This window comes from Hippocampus zosterae, chromosome 16 (assembly GCF_025434085.1).
Source record: "Hippocampus zosterae strain Florida chromosome 16, ASM2543408v3, whole genome shotgun sequence".
Lineage (NCBI taxonomy): Eukaryota > Metazoa > Chordata > Actinopteri > Syngnathiformes > Syngnathidae > Hippocampus > Hippocampus zosterae.
In genome coordinates this window covers 4,237,615-4,251,013 of record NC_067466.1, presented here as the reverse complement: position 1 = coordinate 4,251,013, position 13,399 = coordinate 4,237,615, and the positions used below count along the sequence as shown (strand labels likewise).

Sequence of the window (13,399 nt, the reverse complement as noted above, 5' to 3'; positions counted from 1 at the left end):
TCTGTCTTGTTATAAAACTCACCGAATTTAATTAGCTGAATTTTCTCCTTTGTCAAGCGCATTTCTGTCCATTCTGTTGGCCTTAATTTTGAAGGGGTTTATTGTAGTGTGTCTGACGGTGCGAAGAATATCAATGTCGTTGATGCTGAGACAATGGCTGATGAGAACAAAAGACGGAATATTTGATTGAAGAATCGGACATGTCGTAGTGGTGAACACATCGCTCTTGTAGGTCTCAAAAATATGCGTCTTTGGTTTCCTGACAGAAATAAATTGTGTCTATAGGTGTGAATATGTGTGAGAATGTCAGAATTATTTTGTTTTACTTCCTTAGTGCTGATTGTTGATTCTTTACTAATACAAATTTGACACAGTATTTCAAATAAGAATTGTCTCTTGACTTGCATCATCAAAATTGTATTTCCATTTTGTGTTTTTCTGAATACTAAACGGATTACAACTACCGTTGCAATGCATTTAGGTTTTACCAATATTTTGTAGTCGTTTATTTGACATTTATCTCAAAATTTTGCCCTCTCCTCAAACTGGTCTAACATTTTTTTTTCTGATTCTTAAGATCATGCACACAGATTAGAGACCGACAATAAATAGCAGAGACATCTCAAAATACAACAACCAAACAATAATTTTATTTAACCCTGGGAGCATGTGTAGTGTGAGCATGAAAAAAAAATACAGGAAACGAAAAACTATATCAGCAAAAGGTTCACATGGAGACCTACGGAAAGCAGGTAAAAGAAAACACAGTTGAACGCCTGAAACACGAGAGGAGCTAGTTGCCGAAAAGGACAAACCAACTGAAAACATCTATTTAAAAAAATAAAGCGGAAAACAAAGGAAATAAACCACAACCGCAGGGAAAAAAAACAAACACAGGAGGATATAAAAGCGCAATGGGGGAAAATTCCTAACGACACAATCCAATACAACTAACAATAGAACAAACACAGAAACTGATTCTTTCAGACAGAAGTTTAGAAAGAGATGAGACAAAAACAGGATCATGGCATCGTTGACACAAAGATATCAAATTTCAACATGTTAAATACTCCACCTATTGAACCCTTTCATGCACAAATAAGGATAACCTGATAACCTGTCCACTGTAGTACAGTAACCGCTGTCCCAGAAAGGGTTAAGCCTAAAACTAATTCTAATTGCTCCCCACTCCCCTGACATTCATTATGCGTTATGACTGCTCTGTGCTAAATTTTCCTATCTTGAGAGGCAAAGGCTAAAGCCAAGAAACGTGAAAGCTAAACAGCGACAAAAACTTGCTGATATAATTCTGCCTTTTGAAATATTGAAACAGTGTCCATTTAGAGAACAGTACCATCCAGTGAGAGCATACAGTGCTGCTGTATATAACACCGTAAAGTGGGCAATGTAGGAGCACAAGGCTTGTGTGCCTTTTCAATTATCTTCATAACTTTTGTCTTTCATTTAACGTTTTGTCATACAATTTGTATTTATATGTTTCATGTCCGTGTTTGTGGCCAGTTCTCACAGTCACAGCTGCAGTGGTTGTGAAGTCTCGATATAAATAAAGCTGTGTTGTATTGTATTGTATTCTTTTTCCTTGTCACTTTTATTCTATGCACCATATTCTGCAGTGCACCCTATATATGAAAACAGTTTTAAAATAGGACATTCATTGAAGGTGCACCTTATAATCCAGAGTACCTTATCGTGCAGAAAATATGGTATTTATATTTTGATCATATGCTTTTATTAACTTCAGATGGTTAAAGCTATTCAAGTGTTGCGGATCCACTTATTGGAGCTCGAGAAGGTCAATGAACTCTGTAAGGATTTCTGCAACCGATACATCACCTGCCTCAAAACCAAGATGCACAGTGACAACCTCCTCCGTAACGACCTGGGGGGACCGTATTCTCCTACGCACACCAATCTCAGCATGCAGCAGGTCAGTTTCACACTTTGGACAGCTCTTATCGTATTATGTATATTACCCCTGCTTGTTTTCGTTATTTTAAGTCTTCTTGGTACGTATTGTGTTTCTGTATGATACCCCAGGAACTAAATCAGACCTCCGCTCCGTCCATGACCTCTATGTCCAACCCTGTCAACCCTGCAGGGATTGTGGCACCCAGTGGGGGTTTGCAGCAGGGCAGTGTTTCTATGACGACCATCAACTCTCAAGTGGTATCGGGTAAGAATTTGTGTATCCACATCTAATGAAGAATTTGGAGCTGATGAGAACACAGGTGGGCCAGTGGTTAGCACGTCGAACTCACAGCGCAGAGGTACTGGGTTCAATTCCAGCTCCGGCCTCACTCTGTGGAGTTTGCATGTTCATCCCGGGCCCGCATGGGTTTTCTCCGGGTGCCCCGGTTTCCTCCCACATTCCAAAAACATGCATGGCAGGCTGATTGAACACTAAATTCTCACTAGGTGTGTGTGTGAGAGTGGTTGTTCGTATGCGTGTGCCCTGCGATTGGCTGGCAACCGGTTCAGAGTGTCCCCCTGCCTACTGCCCGAAGGCAGCTGGGATAGGTTCCGGCACCCCCCGCAACCCTTGTGAGGATAAGCAGATTGGAAAATCGATGGAGAACAAAGGTGCATGCCTCCATGAAATAGTGTTACAGTAAATAATACTAGACATCAGTGTGATAAATATTCTTAAAGGAGTTTTAATTAATTTTCAGATTACAAAAAATGATTAAAGATCAAATAAATTTGTAATTGGTATAATTGATTGGCTTATACGTAGGTTCAACTTCATCAAATGGTCCATGTTCACACATTGTTAGGTTTAGTAAGAGTGGTTATTATCCTTCACAGGGTGCAAGTCTGGCAGACCCTTCTTATGTCAACCGTGTACAGTGAAATGTTAATCTTGCCCTCTGGAAATGTCTTTCAACCTCAAATGAATCAATCTGTCATCTTTTGATCATGAGACATTGAAGCGCTCAAACTGACTGTGGAAATTGTCTTGATCAAGGCTAATTAGGCCAGCAGCAGAAAACGGTTCTTTCTTCACAACCTTAATTCAGCAGTCATTGCTGTTGGTTGTCATGCTTTTTATTTACTTTTATGTGCTAAGACTCCACAGGTTGTGAGGGACTCGGATGTGTCAGTCTGCTGAAACTAATAGATTCTCATGACAGTCATTTCTCATGTTAGGTGGGACGCTGTATCAGCCGGTTGCTATGGTGACATCACAAGGACAAGTGTTAACGCAGGCACTGGCACCGGGAACTATTCAGATCCAGAACTCGCAGGTAAAGCAGCACAGCACACCCGGATGTATACTTTCTCAATCCCATGATGACATCCCCCCCTCAAAAATTTGATGTATGATAGGAAATGCAAAGAATTTATAGAGCGGTGAGATCGGCACCCGCAAATTCACCTACGGTATTCTGGGGGGGGGGGGGGGGGGGGGGTTTGTTTGTTTGGTTTTTCTGTGATACTTAAAATCAGCCTTCCACCGTGCATTTTAATCTTATTTATCCGTGGATTTTCCCCATTTCGTGGGCTAGCTCCGTCAGTCTCCCCACCGAACAGCAGGTGTCGACTGTACAGTAAATAAGAAAACCTTTATTTGTCTCACAATGGAGAAATTCCCAATTTACAGCAGCAAAATTATGAAAGGGAGAAAGTAGAAGACAAAAAGTAGATAAATAAGATTCAGGGTGTCCCCCGCCTACTGCCCGGAGACAGCTGGGATAGGCTCCAGCACCCCCCGCGACCCTAGTGAGGATCAAGCGGTTAGGAAGATGAATGAATGAATGAATGTGTGGGTTAAATATTTTGTTTTTGACTAAATTAAGATCTATTAGGCTCCACCCCCTCATAATTAACCACAAGGGTCCCACACAGAGACCACTCCCCATAGTTGATTATGGGGGAATCTTTTCTAGTTCCAGAAAGGACCTCTCACAGTTTACAATGTTGCTCGATGCACGAGAAATGTAGTTGTGTCGTCATGTGGTGGAACATTATATGTTGTACTGGTGTGTTTTGTCATGATTATTACAGATGTGAGCTCGGCCTGCACAATGCTCTGCCCTGGTTTAAAACCCACTTTTTTCTTTTTAAATCCAAAATACTTCCAAATGACAAGGGATGACTTGTCTCTTGGCTCTTTATCTATCGAATGTGTTCTGCATTCTCTTTCTCCTCCGTTTTCTTCGCGCACGTCTCACTCATTGTCCCACCCTCAGCTGAACATGAAAAGAGGTTTATGATTGGCTGGCCCGAGCGTGCATTCAAGGACAAAAAGGAAATGTAAAAAGGAATGTTAATACAATACATCCTGATTTATATAGCGCTTTTCCACAACAGCTGCAGCTGTAACAAAGCGCTTAACAAAGCATTAACATAAGGTAAAATAGTAAACACAACACATAACACGGACTGTCGTGCAATCCTAACCACTTTGCCCTCAGACGCAGTTTGAGATGAAAGAAGAGAGAATCGAAGTGTCCTTTCACTAGTGCAGTTTTGAACAGGGAAAACCTGTTTAATTTGTATATACTCAGGTTAGATCTGTTATGTTAATTTTTAGGTGATCATGTGTGATTCAGAACAAAACAGGTGGTAGAAAAGGGATGGCTTTAAAAGAAGAATGTATTATCCTTCTTTCTACATTTCTGTATTTTTTCGACCCACAGATGCCACAACGAATTCTTACACCCCAACATGGATGCCCAACAGTTTTGTTTTTCTTCAAACTGCAAATTCACTGTTAAGAGTTGAAGACCACTTGACAATCAATTTTCTCACTGCACAAATCAGATGAACAATGAATGAACAATACAATGTGCTCCAAGGAATGATTGTTATATATATACACACACACACATCAGTTTTTTTCCTTTTTTTGTTTTATTATATTTATATATATATTGCATAAAATATATAGGGCGGCCCGGTAGTCCAGTGGTTAGCACGTCGGCTTCATAGTGCAGAGGTACCAGGTTCGATTCCAGTTCCGGCCTCCCTGTGTGGAGTTTACATGTTCTCCCCGGGCCTGCATGGATTTTCTCCGGGTGCTCCGGTTTCCTCCCACATTCCAAAAAACATGCATGGCAGGCAGGCGGTTGCCAGCCCTGCGATTGGCTGGCAACCGATTCAGGGTGTCCCCCGCCTACTGCCCGAAGACAGCTGGGATAGGCTCCAGCGCCCCCCGCGACCCTCGTGAGGATCAAGCGGCTCGGAAGATGAATGAATGAATGAATATATATTTTTAAATCATCTAAGTTAAATGTGCACAATAATTGCAGTTGGCATGTTCCAGCTTCAAAATTGAACAATAAATCCTGAACCTCTGACCTTCTGATAGTTCTGAAAGTTACAGAAACACTATATTATCTCCACAGAGTGAAAGATGGGGATTTTTTAAATTTAGACATAATAATGAATGACACTTACATCATGCTTTCCAGGACACCTAAAAATGTTTTTTCCATGTTGAGGGAAGAAGCATTATTTCTCAAACTCAGTTACCATGGTGACACTTGAAGATGTGTTTCTACCATTGTCACAGGAAAAAAAAGATGACTGGGTTGCCTCCTTGTGTTACCGTGGTAACATTAAGTCCATGCATCCAATTTGCTTGTACCTTTCTCTTACTACCTTTTGTCAATATTCTTTGACTCTTCTGCCACAGTTAAATGTCGATCTGTCAGCCCTATTGGACAGCGAAGACAAAAAATCAAGGAATAAAAGGGGGGTCCTTCCCAAACAAGCCACTAACATCATGCGCTCATGGCTCTTTCAGCATCTTATGGTAAGGCAGAAATAATGGCTAAATGGCATGTACAATAACATGTGCTGAGGGGTGGCAAAACACAATTATTGATGCCAAATGCTGTGTTCTGTTCTCCCACTAGCACCCGTATCCCACAGAGGACGAGAAAAGGCAAATTGCAGCACAAACAAGCTTGACACTTTTGCAAGTGAATAACTGGTAAGATGTTCTTGACCTGCGCCGTTGTGGGAACAGTTGATTTACCCTATAATGCCATCTTCTGGTTGTCTTATGTATTGTCTACTAATAACGCCTATGAACAGCAAATTTTAATCAGCAAAGGCTTGCGATATCTCCAAACGTATTTTTGACCCTGATTTTAAACACGCATTGACTTTTTTTTCCTAGCACATCCGGTTTTTGAGATATTTCCTTTTTCGTTGTTTTTAAATGTGACCAATAATGGCTTGTGCAGTCCAGATTTGATCATGCCTCAATATTTATAGCTGTGACATTTCTGAAAAAACTCAAGATCACTTTTTTTCTTTGCATAGCAACGTATTCAGCTGCACTAACTAGCAAGCTGTAGCTCATTGCTCCTTAGCTGGTGTGGTATAAGAACCAAGCCTGCCTCGACTTTGTACTAGCCGTGCATAGGTGGCATAGACACGTTGTTGCCACATTAACGTGCGTGCGTCCAGCCTAGCGAAGCTTTTTGAGAAGATTTTCTGTTTTGCTATTCAATGTGTTTTGATTAGCCAGAAAATACAAATTTTGACTCACATTCTGTGATGCGAAACCGTGTATTTTGAGTCTTGCAGGAGTTCAAGCCCTCATGTGTGGTGTGTTTCCATGTTCCTCTCATGCTTAAGTGGAATTCACGCCACATTTCCAAAATATGTCTGTTTAATTGAAGGCATCAACTTCATTTTCCATCTCTGTTTTCAGGTTCATCAATGCTCGCCGCCGTATCCTCCAGCCTATGCTGGATGCCAGTAACCCTGACCCAGCTCCTAAAGCAAAGAAGATGAAGTCCCAGCATCGTCCCACCCAGCGTTTCTGGCCCGATTCCATTGTGGCTGGAGTTTTGCAAACGCACAGATCTCAAACGGGAAATAATTCAGACGGTACAGTATCATCAAATACTTTCAATGACATATGCATTCAGACATTTTCCATTTTCCCATGCAAGACACTGTGACTTCATGTATACTGTATGTAGAAGACATGCAGTTAAGACCCAAGATTATTCCTACATTAGCTAGATTTAGCTACCATTAGCAGCTTCTCGTGTTATCAGGTTACAGGGTAGATGAAATGGTTAAATAACACTGATTTATTAAAGTATATTCCTTGATTTTCATCAAATATAAATGCACTTCAATTCCAAGTCTAGCCACGGTATGACTTAAATGTGTTGTACACACACACAAAAAAGAAAGATATTTAATCATGTATGTGGGCAAACTACGGCGCTCGGGCCGAATCCGGCACATTGGTCTTTTTAATCCGGCCCTCCAAAGGTTGGTACACAATTAAGGTTCGATGTCAATGACTGCATTCATTTAATTTGGACTTGTAATGACAGGCATTTCAACGCTAGGTGGCACAGTTACTTGAAGTTGCAGAGCATTGGGAGGAAGGGGGAGACGATACGGAAGCCCGCAGTAGCGCCAAGTCAAGCAAATCCCGTTCGATACGATGGAATAATGTACTCTTAAAGTCTGAAAAACGTGCCAAAAAATGCAAAATACTGCTTTTTAAATAAAGAAATCCAATTAATATTATGTCGAATTTAGTTCACCCTTTTGATCCGGCCCTCCATAATATTTTCTGGTTCTCATGTGGCCCTATGCAAAAAATAATTGCCCACCCCTGGTTTAGATGCAAGAAGCTAACCGTCTTGGGGAAAGGATGTCTGAGAGACAGTAAAACTGCCATCCATCCATTATTTCAACCGTTAGTATAATAATAACTCGAAAAAATGTCCATGAGGTGGGGGGGAATAAACTTAACCAAACAAACCTTTTTTAACCCTTTCATGCACCTTGTAACCTGATAACATGGTAGCTGCCCACTGTAGTAACCACTGTCCCTGAAAGGGTGAAAGAACACTGACTAACGACCAGTCCAGGGTGAAGTCTGCCTCTTGCCCAAAGTCAACTGGCATAGGCTCATGCTCCTTGCAAGATAAGCCGTGTAGAAAATGGCTGAATATATGAATAATAATCATCTTAAATCCATCTAATTTCCAACCCCGCATTTCCTGAACAGGATCGCGGGGGAATCTATCCCATCTGAAGGCAGACTACACCCCGGACTGGTTATTAGTCAATCGCAGGGCACTTATAGAGACAAAAATCTATTCACACCTACATCATCACTGAGCGGAAACCGATCCCACATTGCCCGCTCAGAAGTCACGCGAGTTTACCGCTAAACCATCAGCGACATAATAATCATCCTGATAAGATAAGATAAGATATCCTTTATTCGTCCCACACTGGGGAAATTTACAGCCTCCAGCAGCAAGAATGTATGTAGAAAGAAGAAAGGAGAAAGAGAAAAAAAAAACAACAAACATCTTTCAATTAAATACAATATGAACACAATGGATAAATCACAGTACTATTTACAATTTTCCTTCACATAATTTAATTATTATTATTATTATGATTGTTATTTTTTATTCATCAGCCTTACAGCAGTCGGTAGGAACGAGCGTCGGTATCTCTCCTTCTTGCAGCGCGGGTGTAACAGTCTCTGGCTGAAGGAGCTACCAAGTGCTGTCAGGGCGGGCTGGAGGGGGTGGGAGGGACTGGCCATCATAGCTTTTAGCTTAGTTAGCATCCTTCTGTTGCCCACCTCCTCCAGAGTGTCAAGGGAGCAAACCAGGACAGAACTGGCCTTCCTGACCAGTCGCTCCAGTCTCTTTCTGTCCCGGGCTGAGATGCTGCCTGACCAGCAGACAATGCCATAATGAATGGCCGAGGCCACCACCGAGTTATAGAACGTCTTAAGGAGTGACCCCTGAACCCCAAAAGACCTCAGTTTCCTGAGTAGGAAGAGTCGGCTCTGTCCTTTCCTAATCAGGGTGTCCGTGTTTGTAGACCAGTCCAGTTTGTCGTTCAGAAGAACATCAAGGTACTTGTAGGAGGTCACCCTCTCTATATCCATACCCTGGATGTTCATCGGTGCTGGTGAGGACTTTTTCCTACAGAAATCCACAACCAACTCCTTAGTTTTCCTAGGGTTGATCTGGAGGAGATTCTGCTGGCACCAGTCCACAAAGTCCTTTGTCAGTCCCCTGTACTCCCGATCGTCCCCTTCTGTAATGAGGCCAACAATCGCAGAGTCATCGGAGAACTTCTGAAGGTGGCAGTTTGGAGTGTCGTGTCTGAAGTCCGAGGTGTAGAGGATGAACAGGAATGGAGCCAGAACAGTCCCCTGCGGCGCTCCAGTGCTGCAGAGAAGCCGGTCCGACTCACAGCTCTGCAATCTCACGTACTGCGGCCGATTTGTGAGGTAGTCTATGATCCATGCTGTGAGATGGTGGTCCACTCCGGCATTCTGCAGTTTGCCTCCCAGCAAATTGGGCTGGATGGTGTTGAAGGCACTGGAGAAATCAAAGAACATGATTCTCACAGTGATCCTAATAATAGTGCTCTGTGATTGGCTAGCAGCCAGTCTAGGGTGTACGCCTCATATTGCTTGAAGTCTATTGGGAGAGGCCTCAGCACCCAACCGTAGGAAAGATCAACGATATACTGTATATGATGGGTTGATTGATAGATAATAAGAATGTGCACTAATCTCTCCACTAAAAGACATTCTGATACGTACCTCGACAAATAGGGTTGGTGGCACGCTGGTCGACTGGTTAGCACGTCGGCCTCACAGTGCAGGGTTCGATTTCGGCTCTGGCCTTCCTGTGTTTGAATGTTCTCCCCGTGCCTGCATAGGTTTTCTCTGGGTACTCTGGTTTCCTTCCGCATTCCAAAAACACGCATGGCAGCCTAATAGAACACTCTAAATCAGGGGTGTTGTTCTCATTTTTGGAGTGGGTCACATTGTAGTAACGGTTTCCCTGAGCGGGCCACATTGTAGTCACGGTTTCCTTGGTGGATAACTTGTTTTGAAATCAGAAGTCAAGAATAATGGGTAGTTCAACCATTGTTTACATTAATGCAACAAGTACGTAATGATATCTATCATGCTTGCAATATCTCTCAGTAATGATGGATTACATCTAACAATGTTAAATGTTGTTTCAGACTTCAGCAAGCATTCTGGAAAAGTTGATTTGCTTTTGACATTTGCTTGATTTGAGTTGGACACCTGTGCTCTAAATTGTCCCTAGGTATGATTGTGAGCGTGAATGGTTGTCCGTCAATGTGTGCCCTGCGATTGGCTGGCAACCAATTCAGGGTGTCCCCCGCCAACTGCCCCAAGACAACTGGGAGAGGCTCTAGCACCCCTCGCGACTCTTGTGAGGATAAAGCGGATTAGAAAATGGATGGATAAATAGGGTTCGATATGATTTAAGGACTAGTCATTTTAAAATGTCAGGATTCAGTTCAGTGAACTCAAAACCAATTTCCCAATTCTGTTGTTTTTTGTTCCACCCCTAATGGCGAATAATTCTGCTTTCTGCCGACTCTCAGATCCACTTAGCCTGGACAGTCTCCAGTCGCTATCATCGGACTCTGCCACTCTGGCTATGCAGCAAGCCATGCTTGGAGCTGATGACTCCATGGATGGCACAGACGACGAGGATGAAAATGATGATGAAGAGGAGGAGGAAGAGGAAGGAATGGAAGATGAGGAGGAAGAAGAGGACGGAGAGAATGAAAACAATACGGGGAGGCCGATGCCCAGTGCAGGAGCGGGAAGAAGAGATGTGAGCATAGAGCACAGAGAGGAACTGGAATAGTCGGAGTGGAGAGAGACACAAAGACGTTGACCTCATTTGGCCCATCGACACGGCGAATTTCCGATTCCAACCCAATATGGCACCGTTGCCATATTTAATATGCATTTGACGGCATGCAAATCAATCAGGGCTGCTTCGATTGAGAAACTGTGGAAGAAAATAGGACATCATGGCCCTTACAAAAAATTATATGAAAACACAGCTAACAATTTGACTTGACTGGAGTGGGATTTATAAAGTACAGTTACTACATAGAATGCTTGTCATAAACAAATAAGAATTTTATGCTCCAGAGAACCTGATAGGTCAGCCGACTCTAAATTTCCTCTCAAAGCACACCAACAAGTTTTCGAAATGCCAGCCGTCCCAACAATTTAGCTCGTCGAAATGCGGTTACCAACTGTAATTACATCACTTTGCAAAAGCAAGGCTTTGTCAAAAAGTGAGAGGAGATGAGGGCATGCTTTTGAAATATCTGCACAATCCTTCTTCATCCCTATTAAAATCTTCCAGATTCTCAGGTCGAACAAAACTGAGCATTTTTTCTTCCACTTCAACATATTCGAGCTTGCCGAAAGCCTTTTAAGCATGATCGTTGAATATTCGGTTCTCCCTAAGCAAATCTAATGTAGTAGGCAAGTGTCTTGATGGGTGAAGGTTTGCAGATTTTATTTTATTTTTTGCTTTCATTAGTTTGTTTTCTTTTGAGGCTCAGAAGATAAGCTCAAGCAACATGACAATGATGGCTGTGTGCAGTTTCCTTCGAGATCTGCTTCACTCTTTTAGGTGATTCTTGTATGTTGCTGTTCCAAAAGTGGAGGATGGCAAAAGTTACCAACCCCCCGCAAACTTTTTCCCACGTCAGTTGGAATCACACAATCAGTCGAGGAATTTGGAATCTCCGACTGAATAAGCCATGGTCATCTCCGGACGGACTTTTCATCGAAAGAAAATCATTTTGATGAAGATGAAGGACTGAGCAAGTCGTGGAAGAAAAGTCTGCCGTGAATTCAGTTTTATGTGAAGGATTTTGAAGAGACTGGTATAGGGCTTTCGTTTAGTTCTGTTTTTGTACTCAACTACAAAAAGGGATTCACTAATTTGGATTGTGAAGGTGTCTAAAAAAAGTGTTATATTTAATGTTGAGTGGTGACTGTGAAATCTGTTGCTCATTAATATTATTTTCTCAACTGCTTTTTTAAAACTCAATCTTCCAGCGCAAGTGATAGACAAAGGGGGAATATTTATATTTCATTTGTACACTTCTTGTCATAATCTACTGTGTTTCAATAGACCAATTTTAATAATTAAAATATGTAACTGGACAGATGTGGACGATGTACAGTATTTTCTTTTATCTGCAAGCAGTATTACAAATTAAGTACTGTAGTTAGCATTCGTCCATCCATCCATCCCATTTTCTCATGCGTTTATCCTCACTGTATTTGGAACGTGGGAGGAAACCGGAGTGCCCGAACAAAACCCAGTCAGGCAAACAAACATGCAAACCCCACACAGGAAGGCCGGAGCCAGAATCGAACCCTGCACCTCTGCACTGTGAGGCCGATGCACTAACCCAGGGGTGTCCAAACTTTTGGCCAAGGGGGCCAAATTTTATGTGGTAAAATGTCGGGGGGCCGACCTTGGCTGACATTCTTTACATTGAACAATATTGTTCAACAAATTTTAGTAAGACAGTCTGTTTCACATTTCCATTTTTATTTTAATTTCAACAATCTTAAGAATTTCTTTTGGTTCATTTGAAACAGGTATATCACATGCAACTGCTTATTCACTTGACTTTTTCTTAAACAGAAGTCTCCTGAGTGCAAATTTATTGATTTGAAACATAAAATGTATCACCATGACTTTTCAATAGTCACTAAACCTTTGACTCGAACAACAGGGAAATGAACAAGCAATACACATATCCACAACTGCAAGGATCATTTGAAATATGACTTATCAGTCAATATAAACACGGAGTGATGTCTTGTTAACTCGTGAGTGATGTCTCATAGAGTGCTACTGCCCTCTAGTGTCTAAATGCTATTACTCATTTAGTGAATGCTATTACTCATTTAGCCACTAGAGGGAAGCAGTATTCTATAAAACATCACTCACCAGTCTACGAGACCTCAGTCAATGCAACACATGTTCCATTGCGCCCAACCTGCGGGCCAGACAGCACTGATTTTATGACAGGGGCCGAGGGCCGGATGAAATTCGACCGCGGGCCGGACTTTGGACATGCCTGCACTAACCATTTAAACACCGGACCGCCAGCTTGACATCAGAGGTCTTTCAATTAATGACTACGTTTCCACTCCTGTCATCATATTTCAGCAAGTTTTCCTTCATAAGAAATAAGTGATTTGGTGTGAAGGGTTGTTGCATTCACAACCACACTCGGTGGCGATGGCATCCTTTAATCTCTCTTTTTAGTTAGCACCTTGCTCCACCTCACTCAAACTGCATATAGTATGCAGTTTGAATCACTTCCATGTTTAGTGTATTTAAAAAGCACTTATTCACCCAAAAATCTCAAAAGGACTTCACAAGCCCACAGTTCACAGAGATGGACATCACCTGGTCTAACCCCCACTCCAGTCACCCATCTAAAAAAAAAGGAACATTTCTCAGAAAACATCTCTGCAAAAAAAGTACAGCATCTTGAGAAGGGAACACAAATGAAGGAAACACCCTTAACAACATTAATCACACTC

General features: G+C 42.0%; 1 protein-coding gene across 1 annotated transcript in view; it reads left to right on the top strand.

The window, feature by feature from the left end:
• pknox2 (pbx/knotted 1 homeobox 2) overlaps positions 1 to 13,399 on the top strand; it is a 135,789-nt gene that overhangs the window by 107,952 nt on the left and 14,438 nt on the right. Inside the window, exons 6-12 of the mRNA XM_052047667.1 lie at positions 1,763 to 1,948; positions 2,059 to 2,194; positions 3,169 to 3,266; positions 5,660 to 5,779; positions 5,883 to 5,959; positions 6,689 to 6,867; positions 10,405 to 10,672. Of these exons, the coding sequence (XP_051903627.1) occupies positions 1,763 to 1,948; positions 2,059 to 2,194; positions 3,169 to 3,266; positions 5,660 to 5,779; positions 5,883 to 5,959; positions 6,689 to 6,867; positions 10,405 to 10,672 (1,064 nt within the window). The remainder of the gene's footprint in view (positions 1 to 1,762; positions 1,949 to 2,058; positions 2,195 to 3,168; positions 3,267 to 5,659; positions 5,780 to 5,882; positions 5,960 to 6,688; positions 6,868 to 10,404; positions 10,673 to 13,399) is intronic.